Consider the following 23,088-nt stretch of genomic DNA (forward strand, 5'->3'; position numbering starts at 1 on the left):
CAACTCACAATCATTTTAGAGAGTGTTTGCTATTGATCTTGATCTCCATATAAACATGAAAATTTCAACAATTTTTTTTAATTTTTTGTTTCAAAACTTTAGAATAATTATGGTTCTCTCTTTATAATTTCCTACATGGCACAGCAAAGGCACAAGACTAACAATCTCTGAGCACTAAAATCTTGGCACTTAGGTATATTTATGATTTTGAAGCATTCATCAAATTATAATCTGTGACAAAACATACTGTCAATATGTAGATTTTCTGCTTTTGGATATTTTGGGGCTTAAAAATTATAACAAAAAGAGGAATGTTTCCTCTACATACCGGTCCAAATTATCTTTTATTCTTTTTCTGGGAGTAATATTACACAAAAACAACACAAACTAAGATAAGTAAAATAATCTAAACTTGTTCATTAGCATTTAATCTGAATAGTATAAACAAAGTGACTCAAAGAAAGAGTAGTAACTTCTTAAACATTCAAACCATCAAACAACTTCTCAGCTTCTTCAGGTAGAGCCTGTTGTCATCTTTGATATTAGACTAAGCCGAAAGGCAATCTAAATGCACCTGCCTGGAGTCCTCTAATTCCATTATAGGAAAGCATTCCTGAATAAATTGCTAAGCATTTAATATTTATTACAGTGAAAGGACAAAAAGTGTTTCCCATTCCTCCTTTCCTTCTTTTGCCTCCCTCTCTTCCTCCTTCCATCTAGATCTTTCTCCCCCTCTCTTCTTCCTAAACCCATGCACCCCTTTCTAAGGTACCTGCACCTGCATCATCATCTCAAACTAGTATTAGTGTCTGTCAGTAGATCATCTTCCCACTCCAGTTTATTCCATTATTGTTGCTGTATTAACGTCTCTTAATACTTGTTTGTGATCAGACTCTTGCTTCAAACCCTCTTAGCTCATCATTGCCTACAGATTAAAATCACAACTTTGGGCATAGGAGATATAATCTAATATAGAATCTTTTATATCACAACTCCAACTTTTTTTTTTTTTTTTTTTGGAAACCCAGTCTTTTCTGCTAATACTCTCTCTCCTCTCTTCACCATTTCTCACCTTCGGCTTATACCCAGTAATAATAGTTAACATTTATTAAATTTTTTTTTTTCTTCAACGTTTTTATTTATTTTTGGGACAGAGAGAGACAGAGCATGAATGGGGGAGGGGCAGAGAGAGAGGGAGACACAGAATCAGAAACAGGCTCCAGGTTCCGAGCCATCAGCCCAGAGCCTGACACGGGGCTCGAACTCACGGACCGCGAGATCGTGACCTGGCTGAAGTTGGACGCTTAACCGACTGCGCCACCCAGGCGCCCCAATAGTTAACATTTATTGATAGCTTACTATGTGCCAAGTACCTTCTACACAAAATATTTATTTTACAAAGTTATGTGCCAAGCGCTATTCTAAGCACTTAACAAATAATACCTCAGAGTGCCTAGCTGACTTAGTAAAGTGTATGATTCTTGAGCTCAGGGTCGTGAGTTGGAGCCCCATGCTGAGTGTACAGCCTACTTAAAAAATAAAATAAAATGTTATTTAAAAAAATAATAACTCAATCTTCATAACAACCTTTGAGATAGGTACTATCATTATCCCTATTTTACTGCCTAATGGCAGAAAGCAGATCAGCAGTTTCCCAGGTCTGGGAGGGATGGACAAAGTGGGAAGTGACTACTAAATGGCATGGAGTTTCTTTATGGAGTGATGAAAATTTTCAGAATCAGAGAGTGGCAATGATTGTACAATTTTGTAAATACACTAAAAACCAGTGGATTGTATACAGCAAATTGGTAAATTATTAAATTTATTTACTTATTCATTTACTATTATATATTAATTATTTATTCAAAAATTTATTAAAATTATTAAATTGGTAAATTATTTTAAATGTTTGGCAGAGGAGACAGGCAGATATTAAGGCAGGATATCTCCTATTGGTTGCTTTGACACAAGTGCTGAATTCTTTGAAACATCTTATTTCACAAATATTATCAACACCAAATTATTTGGGCAAGAAATTTTAGTGCAAAGTTAAGCCAGAAATCAATATAATCCTTCTTGATAACAGAGACAACTGGAAGAATGAGAGTACACGCAGGAGCAGAATGCTCAGATAACACGCACCTCTTCCACAGGAGACCGGTACTCGCAGTTACTGCAGATGCTCCCAGGAAAGCCACCATCATTAGTCGTCGCCTGATCTGGGTGGGCTGTGATCCTCCATGGTAACATCGAACGCCCACGGCCAGTTCTGCCAATGCAGAGAGTGAGTGAAGACGAAACATCCTGTGGACAAAAAGTAGAAATGTTATTCCTAATTAGTGATGGGAACAGCGATGATGATGATGAAGATGATAGTTTCCACATCACCCACACGTACTACAGACTTACTCAATGGCAGACACTAAACACTTTGCGATCCCATGTAGTATTCCATTTAATCCTCAGAACAATTGTATGAGAAAAATAGCACTTATTACCCTGACATATGAGTCAAAGTACAATCAGAAGACAAGAAACTGCATAGTAATTTCAACAGGGAAAGGTTAATATAAAGCATTATTAATTATAACAAAGGATAATACCAAGAGTCAAAGAGATAGCAGATACAGGGAGCAGCCACTACTTCAAGGGCTGATGCAGACCAACAGGAGAGGAATAAATCTGTAAAGGGGCCACTCTCAACAGGGCTTAGATACAGGCCTGTGATAAGGACACGGCATGGATGTCTGAGAAATTCACTAAAGTATCAGGTCAACAGGTCACTCACTGTAAAGTCATCTAGTAGAACTCAGCACACCAGGGGAACTCAGGAAGGTACCAAGGGGGAGATGTCAGAGTACGGAACTCACTGGGAAACTGCATGTAGGAGTGTTGCTGCTAAAACTCCCTAGGCGTTGAGAGCCCCACGGTGTCCCACATTCTGGGGGCCTCAGTGTGCTACAGGAGCTAGCAGCCAAGACACTAGAATCAGGAAGAAAAACTCCTCCCTTCTCTACTCTCCCTCTAGTCCTTCTACTGACAAACCTTAACAAAAGCTGGCAAGAGAGAAATTTCCAGTGTTGCAAATAGGGCGATGAAAGATGGATTTACAACTGCAAAGTAACAGATTTGTAAGTGGCACATCCATTTTACAGATGTGAAAACTGAGATATAGTGACTTGATCTAGAGTATACAGCTAGGAAGTATATCCATAATCCAAACCGACTGGACTAACGTCAGAGCCCAGGTTTTTAACTAGGACACTTTGCAGCCCCCCTACCTTTTAATGTTGATATTGTTTTTGTTAAAATAATTTAAGTTTTCATTAAATATTCCTCACTCCCAGGTCCTTGGAAGACCTCCTACGCACCAAATTCTTTGGTTTCATACCTATAACTTCACCTGTTCCTCTAATTGTTAAATTCAGAAACATCTGTATTAGGTCATATTATTGTTCACTAAACACTCACCCTCCCATCCCCCATCCCATGGGAAAATACTACTTTCCACACTCTTCATTTTAGGTGTGTATCTTGCCATATGCCTTGCTATGGCTAATGGGATGTGGGCCAGTTCCATAGAGCACTTTTAAGAAGTACTGCTGTTAGCCTTCTTGTGCTTCTGCATTCTACCAAGAGATCATGCCCCTAGTAGGCATGCTCTTTCAGCCTGGGTTCCATAATGGACAGATCTCAGCCTGCAGCCAGGCACTGGGAAGACCAGCTGAACCAGTTGAGCACAGCTGACATATGGAATGCTAGTGAGAAATAAATGTTTATGATTGTAAGCCACTAAAACTGGAGGTGGTTTATTGCCACAGCAAAAGCTGACTAATTCAGCATCTAAGAGAATTACTGGGAACTTCTCATTCAACAAAAATGTATTAAGTTCATGCTATTCAGGCCTTGCTAAGACCTAAAAGGCTAAAAAGAATTCCACATTCTAATTAGGCAAGATACACATGAAATATTTTTTTAATGTTTTATTATTTATTTTTGAGAGAGAGAGAGAGAGAGAAAGCATGACTAAGGGAAGGGCAGAGAGAGAGAGAGAGAGGAAGACAGAATCCGAAGCATGCTCCAGGCTCTGAGCCCGATGTGGGGCTCGAACCCACAAACTGTGAGATCATGATCTGAGCCAAAGTCGGATGCTCAACCGACTGAGCCACCCAGGTGTCCTACACATGAAACATTTTTAAAGGATACATTTCTAAAATGGTATCTTGAAGAAGTATAAAAATATTGGGGTATAGATATTAGAGAATTTAAAAAAAAATTTAAACACCAGGGTAAGACTGGGTTAGTCAGCAAAGGCTTTTGTTTAGTTTTGAGTCTCGGAATGGTACAAAATCTTGATTAAGTGATAGAAATCTCATGGACACTCCAAAAGACAGGATCATTTCTGGCACCTCCATATAGAGTATTAATAGAAAATGATTTTTCTCCTCTAGACAGTATCTTGACACCAGAGTAGAGTCTTCATTTGTATTCCACCAGGTGGACTGAAGGAGAAAGGGGCATTTCTTCCTGGTTATATGACTTTTTATAGTGGCAGTTTGTTCAAATTACACCAAATATCCATTCTCTTCTGTGATTTTCCCAACACACAGTTCACTGCTTCCTAAATTATCTTGCACTTTATACATATCTTCCTATGGCAATTAACACATTTGTTCATGTGCAAGTTTGCCTTCCCCACTCGGCTCTCAGCCTCCTTTTAAAGCCAAAATTATGTTTCTTCCTCTTGGTAAACACACAGTCTAGCACAGAGACTGTTACATTACAGGTGTTTAAAATACTTAACCATCTAATTTACGTTCACATGAAGATGAAGATACAAATTATACAGGTACTGGGCTCCTGACATTTAAGTATACTTCTAAGCCTCAATATACTAAGAAAACTATGTCTTTTACCATTTGGATTCAAATCAAGTTAAGACTACTTAGCTGTCCCTTAAAATCACTGAGCCAGTTACTAACTCTTCTATGGGACCTATACCTGTAATCTCTTAAGTAAACCTTTCCATTAGCCTTCTTCATTCAACCTAGGCCCAATTTCAAAGCTAGAACTAAATCCTGCCCTTATGGACAAAGAGGGAAAAGAATTAATTTTCTATCCTATTTCCTAAGACCTAAGCTGTGGCAACACAATTCTTATGTCCCTCCCCAATCCCAGAAATCATCTCATTTTACCACACATACTTTAGCAAACTCCAGCACCAAGGAGACTATCCACTATATTTTCTTCCTGTCTGTCAACAACTGATTCATTTTTATCTGGAGAGAAAGAGAGAAAAAGAGAGAGAGTGTGTGAGTGGGGGAGGGGGGCAGTGGGAGAGAGACAGAAAATATTAAGCAGGCTTTGCGCTGAGCATGGGCTCGATCCCACAGCCCTGGGATCATGACCTGAGCCAAAATCAAGAGTCAGATGCTCAACTGACTGAGCCACCCAGGTACCCCTGATTCATTTCTAAATTAGTATTTTCCAAACCCACAAGTGCATTCAGATATATAACACTACTTTTGTCTGTAATAAAAATGAGCATAACTAAAACATATATATCTGGAGAAAACATTATTTATCACTGGCAACAGAAAGAAAAGAACACTCAGAAGTTTCCAATGTGAAAAACAAATAACCAGTTCAAAAGTTGGAACAGGCAAGGAATGTGTAAGACTGGAAGATAAATTTAGAACTGATCAGATACGGAGAATAAGTAGATGGATATCCAACAACGTAATAAAACCATTTTTCAGTAACAACAACAAAAAAGGCATGATCAAATAGGTAAGCCATAATTATTTGCGAAGATCGTTTGAATTGTGAACTGAGAATTTCGACCAAATATACAACAGGAAAACACTAAATATCTTAAATTGGAAAAGAAAGTGATGAAAATGTTTTTTTAAAGAATATCACTATTCAGTAGTGAATAAATTCCAAAGAACAACAACAAAAAGCTAACAGGAGTAGTGAGTACAGCCCAAAGGCAATTAATAACCTAAGTACTGAGTGATAAGTATCTAGATGATTACTATGGAAACCAAACATAAAATAAAAACGGCCAAAGACAGACAAAACTATCAGATAACAGTGTCCAACACACATTCATAGGTAAGTGTGTAGGAGATATGGAAGACAGAAACGAGAAAGAGATTAAGATAATAACAACACTAAGTAGAGTATGGTAGAAAGTAAAATGGACTAGGAATCCAATGACCCAAGATCTAGTCTCAACTCTACTACTAAACAGCTGCGCACAAAGGAAGCTTATCTCCCTTCCTTAAGGAAGAATTTCATACAAGGAGAGAATTGCCTAAATGAGCTTTAAGGTTTCTTTTATCTCTTAATGCTCTCTAATCTGGGTGAAAAACTATATGGCAAAGTTTAATCTATTTCATGGTGGGGGAAGGGAGTAAGATCATGCCATACAATCAAAACTTACTAGTTTTGAGAATCCAAGTCTGTATGCTCTAGTGTTAGAGGATTTTTAATTTTGAAAGTTCTGAGTTTTACTAACAGTCTACTTATATTTTGATGTTGTAATTCAAATGTTACTGTCTACATCTCATTTTACCACTGGTTTTAATCTCATTCCCCAAAGCACACATCAAAAGATATATTTAGGGGCCGGGTGGGTTCAGTTGATGGAGCATGCAACTCTTGATCTCAGGGCTCTGAGTTCAAGCCCCGGGTTGGGTGTAGGGATTACTTAAAAATAAAAAAATCCTGGGTTGCCTAGGAGGCTCAGTCGGTTGAGCGTATGATTTTGGCTCAGGTCATGATCTCACAGTTCGTGGGTTCGAGCCCCTCATCGGGCTTTGCACTGACAGGGCAAAGCCTGCTTGGGATTCTCTCTCCCTCTTTCTCTCGCTGCCCCTATCCCACTTGTGTGTGTGCAAGTCTGTCTCTAAGTGAATAAACTTAAAAAATTAAAAAAAAAATCTATTTGTCTTCTCTAGTGCAATTTTCACAGATGCCAAGTAAACAAAGAAAAAAAAACCACCAAGATTACTATAATTTAATTCCTAACTCCGTAGTGCAGAAATAGTGTAACTAGTTGAATGTGTTAATTTTTGATGAGGGACCATTTAAACAGATTTAAGGAGATCAGATTTCCAATTGAGTCTGGAAAATTGAACAGGCCAATTGGCAGCAGTTATGCAGTAATGAAGCACGTTTAGGAGAAGGATTAAATTAAATCAAAAACAGTGTATTTTTCTTCCCTTACAGTACCCCACCCTCCGCCCACAAAAAGCATGCCTCTAAAAAGTGGCTTTGATGTGAAGTGAAAAAAGATGAAGAGGTATTTCTAACCAAGAAATGTCAAGGGAGGCAAATGAAAGATAATTTTTTTTACCAAAGAAAAGCATTATTTATCCAACAAGAAACAGAACAAGTCTTTTAAAACCTATAACAACATAATATTGCTCTTTCTATATCTATTATTTTAAGACTATTAATAATGGCTTAATATAATGCTTTTGATAACTTTCAAAGGGTCACAGGATGAAGAAATCATTTAATTCAACATCTTTATTTGCAGATGGAAGAACTGAGATGCAGATAAGTTACATGGTTTACTCACAGCTAATTAGTACAAAAGCCTACAACAGATCCTGTAATTCTCAATTCCCAAATAACCTAAAGGGGAAACACTTTTTAATAACTGTTCTCAGCAAAATAAATGTAATAGCCACACTCAAAAAGGAGATCATATGCCCAGCTACAGAAAGATAAATAATGGTATAATTACATAATACAATGTAATATAAACATTAAAAATGCTAATCATAAAGTATTATTAAAATATTATTTCACAAATTAACAAAAATTTGAGCTAAAGAAATAAACAGTGGAAAAAAGAAGTAAAATGGCTCTGAGGGGGAGCCTAGATGGTTCAGTCAGTTAAGAAAGCATCTGACTTTGGCTCAGGTCATGATCCCATGGCTCCTGAGTTCAAGCCCTGCATTGGGCTCCCACTGACAGTGCAGAGCCTGCTTAGGATTCTCTCTCTCTCTCTCTCTCTCTCTCTCTCTCTCTCTGCTCCTCCCCCACTTGCTATCTCTCTCTCAAAAAAAAAAAAATAAATAAACTTTAAAAAATGGCTCTGAGAACTGAGACACTTGATCTCACGAACAATAAGAGAATGCATATTACAACTGAGATACTGCTATTCATTCATCAAAAGCTGGCAAAAATCCAGAAGTTTGAAAATGCAATTGCTGGCAATGTTGTAGAAATGGCACTGCTAAAAAATGTGTAAACTGGTACAGCCTACTTCCTAAAAGAAAAAGGAAATGGTACAACATAGGGCAATTCAGCAATGTCTATCAAAATCACCCACATAAAACTGACCCAGCAACTGCACTTCTGATAAAAATATCCTAATGACATACTTGCACACCTGTGAAATTATACATGCACAAACACCATGGTACATCATGGTTTGTGATAGCAACAGACTAAAATCCACCTCAATGTTCACCAGGAGAGGACAGGTTAAACCATGAGAAACACACCCAAGGCAATACCATGTGGCAATAAACAGGGAATGAAAAACTACATATAGATTTGAATACTTTCATAACATACTATTATCTTTAAAAAGCAAGTTACGGAATAGCATATATAGTATGCTACCCTTTTAGGTAAAATGAGGAGAAATAAGAATGCATATTTGTATGTTCCTGTTAAGTAACTCTGGAAGGACACACAACAAAGTAATAGTCGTGGTGCTAGGAGGCGTGGGAGATGGGTGACATTAGAGACAAGGAGACTTTTATAATATACTACTTCATTTTTAAAACTATGCTTATGTATTTATCCATGTAAACAAATATATAGTATTTCTCATAAACTCTTTAAAAGGCAGAATATAAGATAATATGTGCATGTCAATTAAAATAATATAAAACATATATACATGTTTTTAACTTAAAGAAAAATTAGATGATGCAAACAAAATTTAATGATCTTCTGGGGAAGAATCTATTTACACTTCACATTTAAAGAAAAATAAAATCAGGTCCAGAGACTGATGTTTCACTTCTCAGCCAGGGACTATCACTTACCAGCCCTCATAGTGGGCACAGGCCCAATAATGTCTTAGCAAGCAACCCATATTGTGGCAAGTTTCCCTAGTAAGATAAGCTTTACTTCAATCAAAGTCATATCCTAATACTCGGATTACTGGCACATCCCAATTTACCAAACCGTTAGAATTCCACACCTTATCCTGATCCTGACTTAAAACACCTGCTTGCACTTTTCTATGTTTTTAATTGTCTTCTATTTCTGACCTCTGACAACTGCACATTTAAAGGAGGACTGCTTGACTCTTCTAATCCTGACACTGGCCCAATAAACCACTGTTGTACTATTACCAACTGTTACCCAGCACTATTGTTAAAAGTAACATCTGCTAATTCTGAGGCCAAGATAAATTTTTGATATCTACCCAAATCTGGCCACCAACAAAATGTAGGCCTCAGTTAAATAAAACTTCAAGGTTCCAAAGCATTTAGTTAACGTGAACTAAGCTTGAGAAAATAAGGACCAAGTAAGTGTCTTTTCTGTCTGCACTTCGGGAATCTACTACAGCATCTGGCATAGATAGCATATGTAGGTGATGGTTCAGGGCACTCTGTGAAACCAAAATATGGTTTCTCTCTGAGAACCACATTGTAAAACCAGCATTATCTGAGGTGCCCACAAGGATTCACCCTATTCATCCCAGTGGCATCAAACCAACCTTAAAACTGTAGGCCATCAGAGTCTCAGCCATTAAGTATCTAAATTATATACTTAATTCTTCTTTATTCTATTTCCATGTTCACTAAGTATGTTATGATTCTAATTCAGCTTCCTGTTTAGATGGCCTTCAAAGAGAGAACATGATGATCAGAAGATGACAGACAGTATCCTAGTTCTCATGCCAGCTGTATTTCTCATGGTAAATTAATAAATTGGCAATCTGTTTTAATCTCCTGTGATATTAGTCAGCCTAAGGAAGCTTCTCTGAATCCAATCAATTCCAAGACACTGATAAGACCCAGTTTGGGGATTTTCAAGGTTCAAGGGCTAGAGAACTTGCACCATGAGGACATCTTGACCTTGGCATTCATTCAAATTTGCAAAAGTCTTGGCATTTCATTCAAATTTCCACCCTGGAACAGATACCAGTGAGAATTTCCCAAAGTTTTGTATGGCCAGAGTCACTGAACCTAAGGAACCACACTCACTTGCATTTTGTTCTCATGTTACGAATTTAGAGGAAGGCGATAAATGAAGAGTCCAAAGAAAGGGAAATTATGGGAATATAGATTTATTGGATATCATACAGATTTTTGAGTAGAACAAGCAAGACTACCTGCATTTTTGTTTACAAGTAAGATTTTATGATATTTTCATTATCAAAACTGTCAAAAACTAGGATAGTTTCTTTTTATACTTCTGAAATCCCACCACTCTCCCTAGAAGCAAACTGAGAAAGAAGTTTGTATGTATCTTTGTTGATAGTCTTCTACTTGTTTACATATAAATAATATTCCATATACATATGTACACTCACCTATTCAGCATTTGGAATGCTTTGCATTATCCTTTCTTTTATATAATGGAATCATACGATACACATTGGAAGATTTTTAAAGCTTAATAATACAATTTAAAATCATTCCAACAAAGGATATTCTTTTAACTATAACAGAGTAGTTCAATCTATAATTGTTCCACAATTTAACTATAGGGCAACTAATAATATACTAAGTTTGTTTCCATCCTGTGGCATTACAGCTACAGAGACTTTTTCCCTGTGCATTTATTTTTTTTAATGTTTATTCACTTATTTTTGAGAGAGAGAGAGAGAAAGAGAGGCAGAGGGGGGGGAGACAGTGAATCCCAAGCAGGCTCCATGCTGTCAGCACAGAGCCCAACACGGGGCTTGAATTCACAAAACATGAGATCACCTGAGCGGAGATCAAGAGTGAGATGCTTAACAGACTGAGCCACCCAGGCACCCCTGCATTTACTTAAAAAAAAAAATCTTTTTATGTATTTATTTTGAGAGAGAGCAAGAGCAGGGGGAGGGGCAGAGAGAAATGGAGAGAGAAAGAATCCCAAGCAAGCTCCACACTGTCAGTGCAGGGCCTGATGCGGGACTCAAACTCATGAACCGTGAGATCATGACCTGAGTCATGATGCTCAACTGACTGAGCCACCCAGGTGCCCCTCCTGTGCACTTATTTTGATTCATTTTTATTCAAGTACATCTATGGGACAGATTATCTACAAATGAAACTACTAGGTTAAAAGTAATATGATCATCTTTTTTTTTTTTAATTTTTTTTCAACGTTTTTTATTTATTTTTGGGACAGAGAGAGACACAGCATGAACGGGGGAGGGGCAGAGAGAGAGGGAGACACAGAATCAGAAACAGGCTCCAGGCTCCGAGCCATCAGCCCAGAGCCTGACGCGGGGCTCGAACTCACGGACCGCGAGATCGTGACCTGGCTGAAGTCGGACGCTTAACCGACTGCGCCACCCAGGCACCTCTTGATCATCTTTAACTTCGATAGATACTGCCAAATAACCCTTCAAAACTGACATTCCAATTTACATACCACCAATAGTATATGAGGGTACTCTTTCCCTATATTTGTTATTATCAATCTTTTCCATTTATAAAGTGGATTTAAAAATGACACCTAATTTAATTTGTACATTGCCTATAAAAAATGAGTTTGATCATCTTTGTTTAGTTTTCAAGGGTTCATCACTGTTGTTCTGAGGGCTACTGGAATATTGAACTGTATTTATTTTCTTTGGTTCTAGTCATATTTCCTGAAGGCCTGAGGCTTCACCTTTACTTTCTTGAAAAAAAGAGGGGGGGGGGTGACTTTTTCCATCTAAATTTAAATATAAAAGATTTTTAAGTCAGATGCAATAGTAACACTAACCTATCCAATGTTATTTTTTAGTAGAATGTTTTTATCAAACAACCAAAAACAAAAAAAGACGAAAAATTTCTCAATACGAACCATTTCAATACTTTTCCAATTCAATCTGAGCTCTAGCAGAGCTGACTGGGAAGATTTTTTCTATGTAACATTTGTTATCTAATGGCTAGTCATACTTTCAAAAGACTCAAATGGAATAACATTCACTACCGAAAAGAATAAGTTAAACAGCAACAAAATTCTCAAAAATATAAAACAAGTGTTTCATGTTTACACAACTGGAAAATGAGGGTACACATCAGTCGGCTCCCATATCTATCCCATTGAAAACAGGAAAAAAATGACAAACGAAATACTGAATTAAAATGGTAAAAAACCCAAAATGCCAGAAACCATACTAATTTATAGTATTCCCAATTCAACTGCAGTATAGTGGCATAATTACCTCTGTGTTTCACAACACAGATGAATGAACTTTTTCTTAATTTTACTAAAGCTAGAACAACTTATTAAATACACTCTAGGCAGTAGTGCAAACATAAACAAGTATATTTATTTCACTGATATTTGCAATGCTTCTTCTTTGTAAAGGGTGTGTGTTATCCCCAAAACATGTGCCATCTATGAAAAACAATAGTTGCCATGAATATAGGAGAACAAATAACAAAAAATAAGCATCTGCTATTGTTAGATTTAAGATTTATGGAATTCTTGGGGTGCCTAGGTGGCTCATGAGTTAGGATCCGACTCTTGATTTTGGCTCAGGTCATGATCTCAAGATTCATGAGATCAAGCCCCGTGTCGGGCTTAGCACTGACAATGTGGATTGGGTTCTCTCTCCCTCTCTCTCCTCCCCTTCCCCACCCTCAAAATAAACATTAAAAAAAAAAAAAAAGATTTATGGACTTCTGAGGGAAGATTTAAGTAGTTTGAGATTAGTCAATTGAGTTATTCCTTGTGCAGACTACAAGAATTATTATTAGTTAATATATGTTCAGAATGGATTTCATACTTCATAGTTTACCCACAGAACTCACAAAACTGGGCTTCTACACCTCATGAAAGCTGAAACTTGGCTACTGTGCCTAATACAATACACAAAGCCTAATACAATACTCTGGGCATTAAACACATTTAAATCTTTATAGATTTAAATAGAAATATAAGTTAAATACTTATAAATATGATGACTATATAATACACAAGCTATTGGACTAGAAATGAGGAGAGTCAACTTTCTGGCTTGGTATTATCATTGTTTCTATATGTCTTAACATGACAAACTATTTGTGTACTATTCCTTAGCCCAGCCCTTCTTAAGGTCAAAGGAAATCCTACCTCATCTGTAAAAATTATGTAAGGTCATTATCACTCTTGATTTCTTCCTTTAAATTCCTGTGGAATTAATCACTACTATGGTACCTGATGTATGAAGTAATTTTGTTTGGGGCGCCTGGGTGGCTCAGTCGGTTGAGCGTCCGGACCTGATCTCACAGCTCGTGAATTCGAGCCCCGCGTTGGGCTCTGTGCTGACAGCTCAGAGCCTGGAGCCTGCTTCTGCTTCCGTGTCTCCCCCTCTCTGCTCCTAACCCACTCACATTCTGTCTCTGTCTCTCTCAAAAATAAATAAACATTATGGGGTGCCTGGGTGGCGCAGTCGGTTAAGCGTCCGACTTCAGCCAGGTCACGATCTCGCGGTCCGTGAGTTCGAGCCCCGCGTCAGGCTCTGGGCTGATGGCTCGGAGCCTGGAGCCTGTTTCTGATTCTGTGTCTCCCTCTCTCTCTGCCCCTCCCCCATTCATGCTCTGTCTCTCTCTGTCCCAAAAATAAATAAATGTTGAAAAAATAAATAAATAAATAAATAAATAAACATTAAAAAAAATTGAGGTAATTTTGTTTGCCTTTTTTTTTTTGAAATGAATGCAAATACAGCTGGGCAAAAATAAAAGACAAAGAGTAAAAGATGATAAAAGGGTTTTTTTGTTTGTTTCACAAATGAACACATGAAATAATTTTAATGTATACCTGTCAACTTGCCCAGGATATCGAAAATCTAAAAGCAGGAAGTATATTTTAGGTTTCTTAGTATCCTCAGTGCCAATTAATGAATTTAAAGTTATTACTAGCAGTAATAAAAAGTATTACTGTTCAATTACACAAGCAGATACAGAGAACTTAGGTTCTCTTTCTAGCTCTAGCCTGCTATATGACCAGTAAATGTTTTATCCTCTCTGAAACTGAATTCTGGGAGATACAGGGCATAGGTGGTATTTGTTTCTAAGTCTTTTCTGGCTTTAAGAGTTCATTTCAGAAAAACAAAATGTAAAAGTATTTTGTACTTTTTGGAAGAAGGCCATCCTGAGTGGTAATAAATGAGGCAACATCCTACATTAGACTCAGTAGCTGAAGCAAATTTCACATAATCCAAAATGTCCAATTGCTATTATTTCATTCAAGTCATTAGCTATGTATTTATTGAGTAAGGTATTGTGAGAGCAGTGCAAGAAGCACAAAGATGAACAGACAGTGTCTGCCCACAAACATCGTATCATTTGGTAGGGGATATACAACAACTATTCAACTATCCATTATGTAAAGGGTGGAAAAAGTGTAAGGGCTACAGAACATATCAATACGGATTCAAAGAAAGGAAAAATTACATTAGGTTGGTAAGTAGAAAGGGCTTAAGGCTCCAAAGAAGAATATTTACTTAGAGTAGGAAAAAACTAAGCATTCTTTACAAAAGTGTTTGGCTAAATGCATTATCTTAGAAGCCTTTGCCACATTATCTGAGGAATGGGATAAACTACTGGAAGTACAACCTTTACTGCACAACTATGGCACTGGTAAAAATGCAACAATATATTGGACTTTAATTGTGCCAGATAATTTTAAAAACATCTCTGTACTTTCTCTTAGATGAAATGAATCAGACTGAAAGTTCTGCACTGAAGACACCAGGATGACTGCCAAAATACAGTAAAGATTAACATCCACGTCTAGAAAAGATGCATTTTCATACCTCAAAGTGACATTACTGACAGAATAAATGAGGAAAGCTCACACTTCAGCTAACTCTGTTCTGAGAAGTATTTTCCAACAGCAAAGAAAGCTATTTGAAAGATCTAGGTGAGAATGTGAAGTTACGTTATACAAGTCTCTAACAGTAAAAAATGATAACTGTAAGGGGGTGCCTGGGTGGGTGCAGTTGGTTAAGAGTCCGACTCTTCATTTCGGCTGAGGTCATGATCTCATGGTCATAGGTTCAAGCCCTTTCTGGCTCTGTCCTGGGCGTGGAGCCTGCTTGGGATTCTCTCTCTCCCTCTCTGTTTGCCCCTCCCCAGAGCATGCATGCATGCAAGTGCTAATTAAAAAAAAAAAAAAAAAAGGTAACTGTAGGAACAAGAATCAACTCACAGAAATGTTTGGTTTGACAAAGAACTTTTTAAAGTTTTTTTTTTCCAGAGGGTGAGACAGAGAGAGCATGTGCATGCGCAAGCACACACACGCACGCACACACAAAGACACATATGCACAAGCAGGGGAGGGTCAGAGACAGAGAGACAGAGAGAGAGAGAGAGAGAGAGAGAGAGAGAGAGAGAGAATCCCAAGTAGGCTCTACGGCGTCAGCATGGAACCCAAAGGGGGTGGGAGGTGGCAGGGGTTGCTGGAACCCATGAACTATGAGATCATGACCTGAAAGGAAATCAAGAGTCAGTCACTCAACCTACTAAGCTACCCAGGTGCCCACTGACAAAGAATTTTTGTACATATTCTTGTTAAATGAAGATGCGATGGAAAAGCAAGTCACAATCCTACAGTAGTAACCTTCTGACACTCTGGGAAACATTCTTTCACCCATCAAGTATGCACCTCCATGGTTCACTTTTTTTTTTTTTTAATGTTTTTATATATTTTTGAGACAGAGAGAGACAGAGCATGAGCAGGGGAGGAGCAGAGACAGAGGGAGACACAGCATCCGAAGCAGGCTCCAGGCTCTAAGCCGTCAGCACAGAGCCCGAAGCGGGGCTCAAACTCACGGACTGTGAGATTGTAACCTGAGCCAAAGTCAGACGCCCAACCAACTGAGCCACCCAAGCGCCGGCCCCCCCCCCCCCCCCGCCATGGTTCACTTTTTGTGTGCATGTGCTCACACACACATACACACTCCTGAAACTTCTGTCTGGTGAAGGAAAAAGTCGAGTGGAAATTTCCCTTCCTGAATAACTGCACACAAAAACAAAGTGTGCAAAAGGAAAATAAAAAATAAATCAACCAAAGAAAGTCTGGGTTTTTTAAGTTTGTTTATTTTGTGACAGAGAGAGTGAGTTAGGGAGGGGCAGAGAGAGAGGATGAGAGGGACTCCTAAGCAAGCTCCTCACGGTCAGTACAGAATCTGCTACAGGGCTTGATCCCATGAACCATTAGATCATGATCTGAGCCAAAATCAAGAGTCAGATGCTTCCAACTAAGCCATCCAGGTGCCCCCAGAAAGAAGTCTATTTAAAATGAAAACCCAACCACCCAGAAACCAATATAAATTGGTTTCATAACCAATATAAATTTTCTAAACCCTCTAAGATGTGCTAATATGTTAGGTCATCATTAAGTTTTCAATATTTAAAATTTCCATAAAACAAAATCTCCAACTTGATTTTCATTTCAAGTTTTGGAAACTAGGTAGCTATTTATTAATGGTTAATAAATACTTTTAATGTACCTACAAGCCATTATAAAAATACAGGATGAAAAAATTCAGCTATCAATAAGGAAAATTTAAGCATTGTTACAAAATAAATTAGCATCGATAAAATATTAACTTGTATAAAGCAATGGTGAGGTTGTGTAAAAGTGAAGAAGATGAGGAACAGTCTAGAAGAAGCATTGTTGAAAAACAGTTTTACTCTCCTCTATGCCATTTTACACCACCTCTGTACCAGTTTGCATTTCTACCAATGTCGCCAGAGGTTTCCTTTTTATCCACATTCTCACCAACACTTGTTGTTTCTTGTTTTTTATTTTAGCCAGTCTGAGAGGTATAAGGTGGTATCTCTTTATTGTTTTTATTTGCAGTTCCCTGATGATAAGTGATGTTGACAATCTTTTTAATGTACATGTTGGACATCTCTAAGTCTTTTTTGCAGAAATGTCTATTCATGTCTTCTGCCCATTTTTAAATTGGATTATTTGGTTTTGGGGTGTTGAGCTGTATCAGTTCTTTATATATTTTGGACACTATTGTCATTTGCAAATACTTTCTCCCATACAGTAGGTTGTCTTTAGTTTTGTGGATTGTATCCTTCACTGTGCAGAAACTTTTCATTTTGTTGTAGTCCCACTAGTTTATTTTTGCTTTCATGTCCCTTGCCTTAGGAGACATATCTAGAAAAATGTTGCTACAACCAACATCAGAGAGATTACTGCCTGTGTTCTCTTTAAGGATTTTTATGGTTTCAGGTCTCACATTTAGGTCTTTAATCCATTTTGAGTTTATTTTTACATATGGTAAAAGAAAATGATCCAGTTTATCCTTTTGCATGTGGCTGTCCAGTTTTCCCATCATTTGTTGAATAGACTCTTTTTCCCACTGTATATTCATCCTTCCTTTGTCAAAGATTAACTGGCCATATAATTGTGGTTTTATTTCTGAGTTTTCCATTCTATTCCACTGGTCTATGTGTCTATTTTTACACAAGTACCATACTGTTTTAATTATTACTACTTCGTAATATAACTTGAAATCTGGAATTATGATACCTCTAGTTTTGCTTTTCTTTTTCAAGATTACTTTGGCTATTCGAGGTCTTTTGTAGTTCCATACATATTTTAGGATTGTTTGTTCTAGTTCTGTGAAAAATGCTGTTGGTATTTTGATAGGGACTGCATTAAATCTGTAGATGCTTTAGGTAGGACAGACATTTTTTTTTTTAATTTTTTTTTTCAACGTTTATTTATTTTTGGGACAGAGAGAGACAGAGCATGAACGGGGGATGGGCAGAGAGAGAGGGAGACACAGAATCGGAAACAGGCTCCAGGCTCCGAGCTGTCAGCCCAGAACCTGACGCGGGGCTCGAACTCACGGGCCGTGATATCGTGACCTGGCTGAAGTCGGACGCTCAACCGACTGCGCCACCCAGGCGCCCCATAGGATGGACATTTTAACAACGTTTGCTCTTCCAACCCATGAGCATGGAATGTCTTCCCATTTCTTGCATTGTCTTGAATTTCTTTCATCAGTGTTTTATAATTATCAGAGTACAAGCTTTCACCTCTTTGATTAAGCTTATTCCTAGATATTTTACTGTTTTGGTGCATTTATAAATGGGATTTTCTTAATTTCACTTTCTGTTCTTTCATTATTACTGTATAGGATTGCAACAGATGCCTGTATATTGATTTTGTATCCTGAGACTTCAGTGAATTCATTTATCAGTTACAGTAGTTTTTTTGTGGAGTCTTTAGGGTTGTCCATATACAGTATCATGTCATCTGCAAATAGTGAGAGTTTTACTTCTTACCAATTTGGATGCCTTTTATTTCCTTATGTTGTCTAAATGCTGTGTCTAGGATTTCCGGTACTATGTTGAATAAAATGGGTGAGAGTAGACATCCTTGTCTTGTTCTTAACCTTAGGGGTAAAGCCTCTCAGTTTTTTTTGGCTGTGGGATTTTCATATAGAGATATGTTCCTTCTAGACCTACTTTCAGAGGGTTTTTATTATGAATGGATATTGTATTCTGTCCAATGTTTTTTTGCATCTATTGAAATGATCATATAGTTTTTATCCTTTCTCTTATTGATATGATGTATCATGATGATCATTTTCTGAATATTAAACAATCCTTGCATCCCAGGAATAAATACTAAAAATCCTTCTTAAAAAAAGGATCTGCCTAGATCAGAGGAAGGACTTAAAATTAAAAGTATACGTGATTTGAAAAGACTTTCTTCAAAACTTTCAAATTCTAAAGAAGAATCTTAGCAACATAACTCATAAGGTATATCTTACAGAGGTATCAAATAATACACTGGTCATAGGGAATACATCTTTTTCTCAAGTGCCTCAAGGAACATTAATAAAAATATAGATTAATATTAGGCCACAGGAAAACAAAAAAATAGAAATATTTAAAAAACCTTCTAAAAACAATAAAACTAGAAATTAATAAAAACAACAAATAGGACAAACCAGCTAAAAATAGAAATAAAACAACTATTAATGGCACTTAGGGGAAAAAAAAACATAAGCTGAAATTAAAAATTTATTTTAAGTGGAATGTAAACGGCTGCAGCCACTATGGAAAACAGTGTGGAAATTTCTCAAAAAAATGAAAAACAGAACTATCATTTGATCCAGTATTTTCCTATCCATTCATCCACTGATGGACACATGTTGTTTCCATACATTGGGTATTGTAAATAATGCTGCAAGAACATGGGGTACATCTATCTTTCCCAGTTAGTGTTTTGTTTTTTTTAATTTGAGAGATAGAGTAAATTCAAGCAGGGGAGGCGGCAGAGGGAGAGAGAAAATTTAAGCAGGCTCCACACCCAGCATGGAGCCTGACAAGGGGCTCGATCTCATGACCCTGCAATCATGACCTGAGCTGAAATCAAGAGTTGGATGCTCAACTGACTGGGCCACCCAGATACCCCTTGAGAATCAGGTTATGAGGTCTCCAAGATTCTAACATTCTGTGAATCTGTGATGTAAAAGTCGAAGATTCACAGAAATCTATCACCAAAAATCTCCTATCCCCAAAATTTTCAGAAGCCAAAAATTCCCAAAGCCTTTCAGTTCTATACTTACTTCACTTTTCTCCTCTAACCCAAAGTTTCCTCTTCCTTTATCTAGGTAGGTGCTATTACTTACCAGTAGCACCACCCACCTCATTTTGGTTGTGAGAATCAAAAATGTCTCCATACATTGCCAAATGTTCCCCAGGGGTAGGCAGAAACCACTACCCAGTTTTTCAACCCAGTTGAAAACCACTGTGCTAGAGGATAGAAAAGAAAAAACAATATGAATCCTGCCTATGTTCTTGGGATCACAGTTCCTTTGTTCAGAAAGAGTCCTTCTTTCTCAGACTTTAGATGCCTGCATAGTGCTGGTGCTACCACTACCCTAGAGATGATCTGCATTTTCTAGAATTTTCTATAATCATAAAGTATATACAAAAAACCCAATTAAGGAATGAGCAGATGATTTGAACATACACTTCATCGAAGAAGATATACAAATGGCTAATAAGCACTTCAAAAGATGCTCAACATCATTAGCTATTAGAAAAATGATCATGAAAACCACAATCAGACACTACTATACACCTATTAGAATGGCTAAAATATTAAATAAACAAACACAATATTAAAACCAACAGTATCTGACATTATGACAGATGCAGAGCAACTGTAATGCTTATACATTGTTGAAGGGAATGAAAGAGGATACACTCCTAGGTTCTCTAGAAATGAAAACTTAGGTCTCCACAAAAACCTGTGCATGAAATGTTCACAGCAGTTTTATTCGTAATTGCCAAAATTGTAAATAACCTAAGTCACTTTCAACAGCCAAATGGATACACAAACTCCAGTATGTCCACACAATAGATTACTACTCAGCAATCAGTCAATCACAAATGAGTTACTGACATGCTCAACAAGAATCTGAAAGGTATTACGGTGATAACAAAAGAAGTCAACTTCAAAAGGTTACATGCTTTTGTTGTTTTTTTTTTTTTATTTATATATGAAATTTATTGTCAAATTGGTTTCCATACAACATCCAGTGCTCATCCCAAAAGGTGCCCTCCTCAATACCCATCACCCACCCTCTCCTCCCTCCCACCCCCCATCAACCCTCAGTTTGCTCTCAGTTCTCAACAGTCTCTTATGCTTTGGCTCTCTCCCACTCTAACCTCTTTTTTTTTTTTTTTCCTTCCCCTCCCCCATGGGTTCCTGTTAAGTTTCTCAGGATCCACATAAGAGTGAAACCATATGGTATCTGTCTTTCTCTGTATGGCTTATTTCACTTAGCATCACACTCTCCAGTTCCATCCACGTTGCTACAAAAGGCCATATTTCATTTTTTCGCATTGCCACGTAGTATTCCATAGTGTATATAAACCACAATTTCTTTATCCATTCATCAGTTGATGGACATTTAGGCTCTTTCCATAATTTGGCTATTGTTGAGAGTGCTGCTATGAACATTGGGGTACAAGTGCCCCTATGCATCAGTACTCCTGTGTCCCTTGGATAAATTCCTAGCAGTGCTATTGCGGGGTCATAGGGTAGGTCTATTTTTAATTTTCTGAGGAACCTCCACACTGCTTTCCAGAGCGGCTGCACCAATTTGCATTCCCACCAACAGTGCAAGAGGGTTCCCGTTTCTCCACATCCTCTCCAGCATCTATAGTCTCCTGATTTGTTCATTTTGGCCACTCTGACTGGCGTGAGGTGATACCTGAGTGTCGTTTTGATTTGTATTTCCCTGATAAGGAGCGACGCTGAACATCTTTTCATGTGCCTGTTGGCCATCCGGATGTCTTCTTTAGAGAAGTGTCTATTCATGTTTTCTGCCCATTTCTTCACTGGGTTATCTGCTTTTCGGGTGTGGAGTTTGGTGAGCTCTTTATAGATTTTGGATACTAGCCCTTTGTCCGATATGTCATTTGCAAATATCTTTTCCCATTCCGTTGGTTGCCTTTTAGTTTTGTTGGTTGTTTCCTTTGCTGTGCAGAAGCTTTTTATCTTCATAAGGTCCCAGTAATTCACTTTTGCTTCTAATTCCCTTGCCTTTGGGGATGTGTCGAGTAAGAGATTGCTACGGCTGAGGTCAGAGAGGTCTTTTCCTGCTTTCTCCTCTAGGGTTTTGATGGTTTCCTGTCTCACATTCAGGTCCTTGATCCATTTTGAGTTTATTTTTGTGAATGGTGTGAGAAAGTGGTCTAGTTTCAACCTTCTGCATGTTGCTGTCCAGTTCTCCCAGCACCATTTGTTAAAGAGACTGTCTTTTTTCCATTGGATGTTCTTTCCTGCTTTGTCAAAGATGAGTTGGCCATACGTTTGTGGGTCTAGTTCTGGGGTTTCTATTCTATTCCATTGGTCTATGTGTCTGTTTTTGTGCCAATACCATGCTGTCTTGATGATGACAGCTTTGTAGTAGAGGCTCAAGTCTGGGATTGTGATGCCTCCTGCTTTGGTCTTCTTCTTCAAAATTACTTTGGCTATTCGGGGCCTTTTGTGGTTCCATATGAATTTTAGGATTGCTTGTTCTAGTTTCGAGAAGAATGCTGGTGCAATTTTGATTGGGATTGCATTGAATGTGTAGATAGCTTTGGGTAGTATTGACATTTTGACAATATTTATTCTTCCAATCCATGAGCAGGGAATGTCTTTCCATTTCTTTAAATCTTCTTCAATTACCTTCATAAGCTTTCTATACTTTTCAGCATACAGATCCTTTACATCTTTGGTTAGATTTATTCCTAGGTATTTTATGCTTCTTGGCACAATTGTGAATGGGATCAGTTTCTTTATTTGTCTTTCTGTTGCTTCATTGTTAGTGTATAAGAATGCAACTGATTTCTGTACATTGATTTTGTATCCTGCAACTTTGCTGAATTTATGTATCAGTTCTAGCAGACTTTTGGTGGAGTCAATCGGATTTTCCATGTATAATATCATGTCATCTGCAAAAAGCGAAAGCTTGACTTCATCTTTGCCAATTTTGATGCCTTTGATTTCCTGTTGTTGTCTGATTGCTGATGCTAGAACTTCCAGCACTATGTTAAACAACAGCGGTGAGAGTGGGCATCCCTGTCGTGTTCCTGATCTCAGGGAAAAAGCTCTCAGTTTTTCCCCGTTGAGGATGATGTTAGCTGTGGGCTTTTCATAAATGGCTTTTATGATCTTTAAGTATGTTCCTTCTATCCCGACTTTCTCAAGCGTTTTTATTAAGAAAGGGTGCTGGATTTTGTCAAAGGCCTTTTCTGCATCGATTGACAGGATCATATGGTTTTTCTCTTTTTTTTTGTTAATGTGATGTATCACGTTGATTGATTTGCGGATGTTGAACCAGCCCTGCATCCCAGGAGTGAATCCCACTTGATCATGGTGAAT

The 23,088-nt window shown here is 37.7% G+C and overlaps 1 protein-coding gene across 6 annotated transcripts in view; it reads right to left on the reverse strand.

The window, feature by feature from the left end:
* MICU1 (mitochondrial calcium uptake 1) overlaps window positions 1-23,088 on the reverse strand; it is a 260,341-nt gene that overhangs the window by 207,072 nt on the left and 30,181 nt on the right. For 5 of the 6 annotated variants that reach the window (XM_040485339.1, XM_040485338.1, XM_040485337.1 and 2 more), the window contains exon 2: window positions 2,143-2,304. In XM_040485339.1, the coding sequence (XP_040341273.1) occupies window positions 2,143-2,303 (161 nt within the window). In that variant the 5' untranslated portion in view covers window position 2,304. Of the gene's footprint in view, window positions 1-2,142; window positions 2,305-5,204; window positions 5,280-23,088 lie in introns of all 6 variants that reach the window. The other variant, XM_040485335.1, reaches the window with a different exon arrangement.

This window comes from Herpailurus yagouaroundi, unplaced genomic scaffold (assembly GCF_014898765.1).
Source record: "Herpailurus yagouaroundi ecotype Mexico unplaced genomic scaffold, PumYag 163, whole genome shotgun sequence".
In the NCBI taxonomy this organism is placed as follows: domain Eukaryota; kingdom Metazoa; phylum Chordata; class Mammalia; order Carnivora; family Felidae; genus Herpailurus; species Herpailurus yagouaroundi.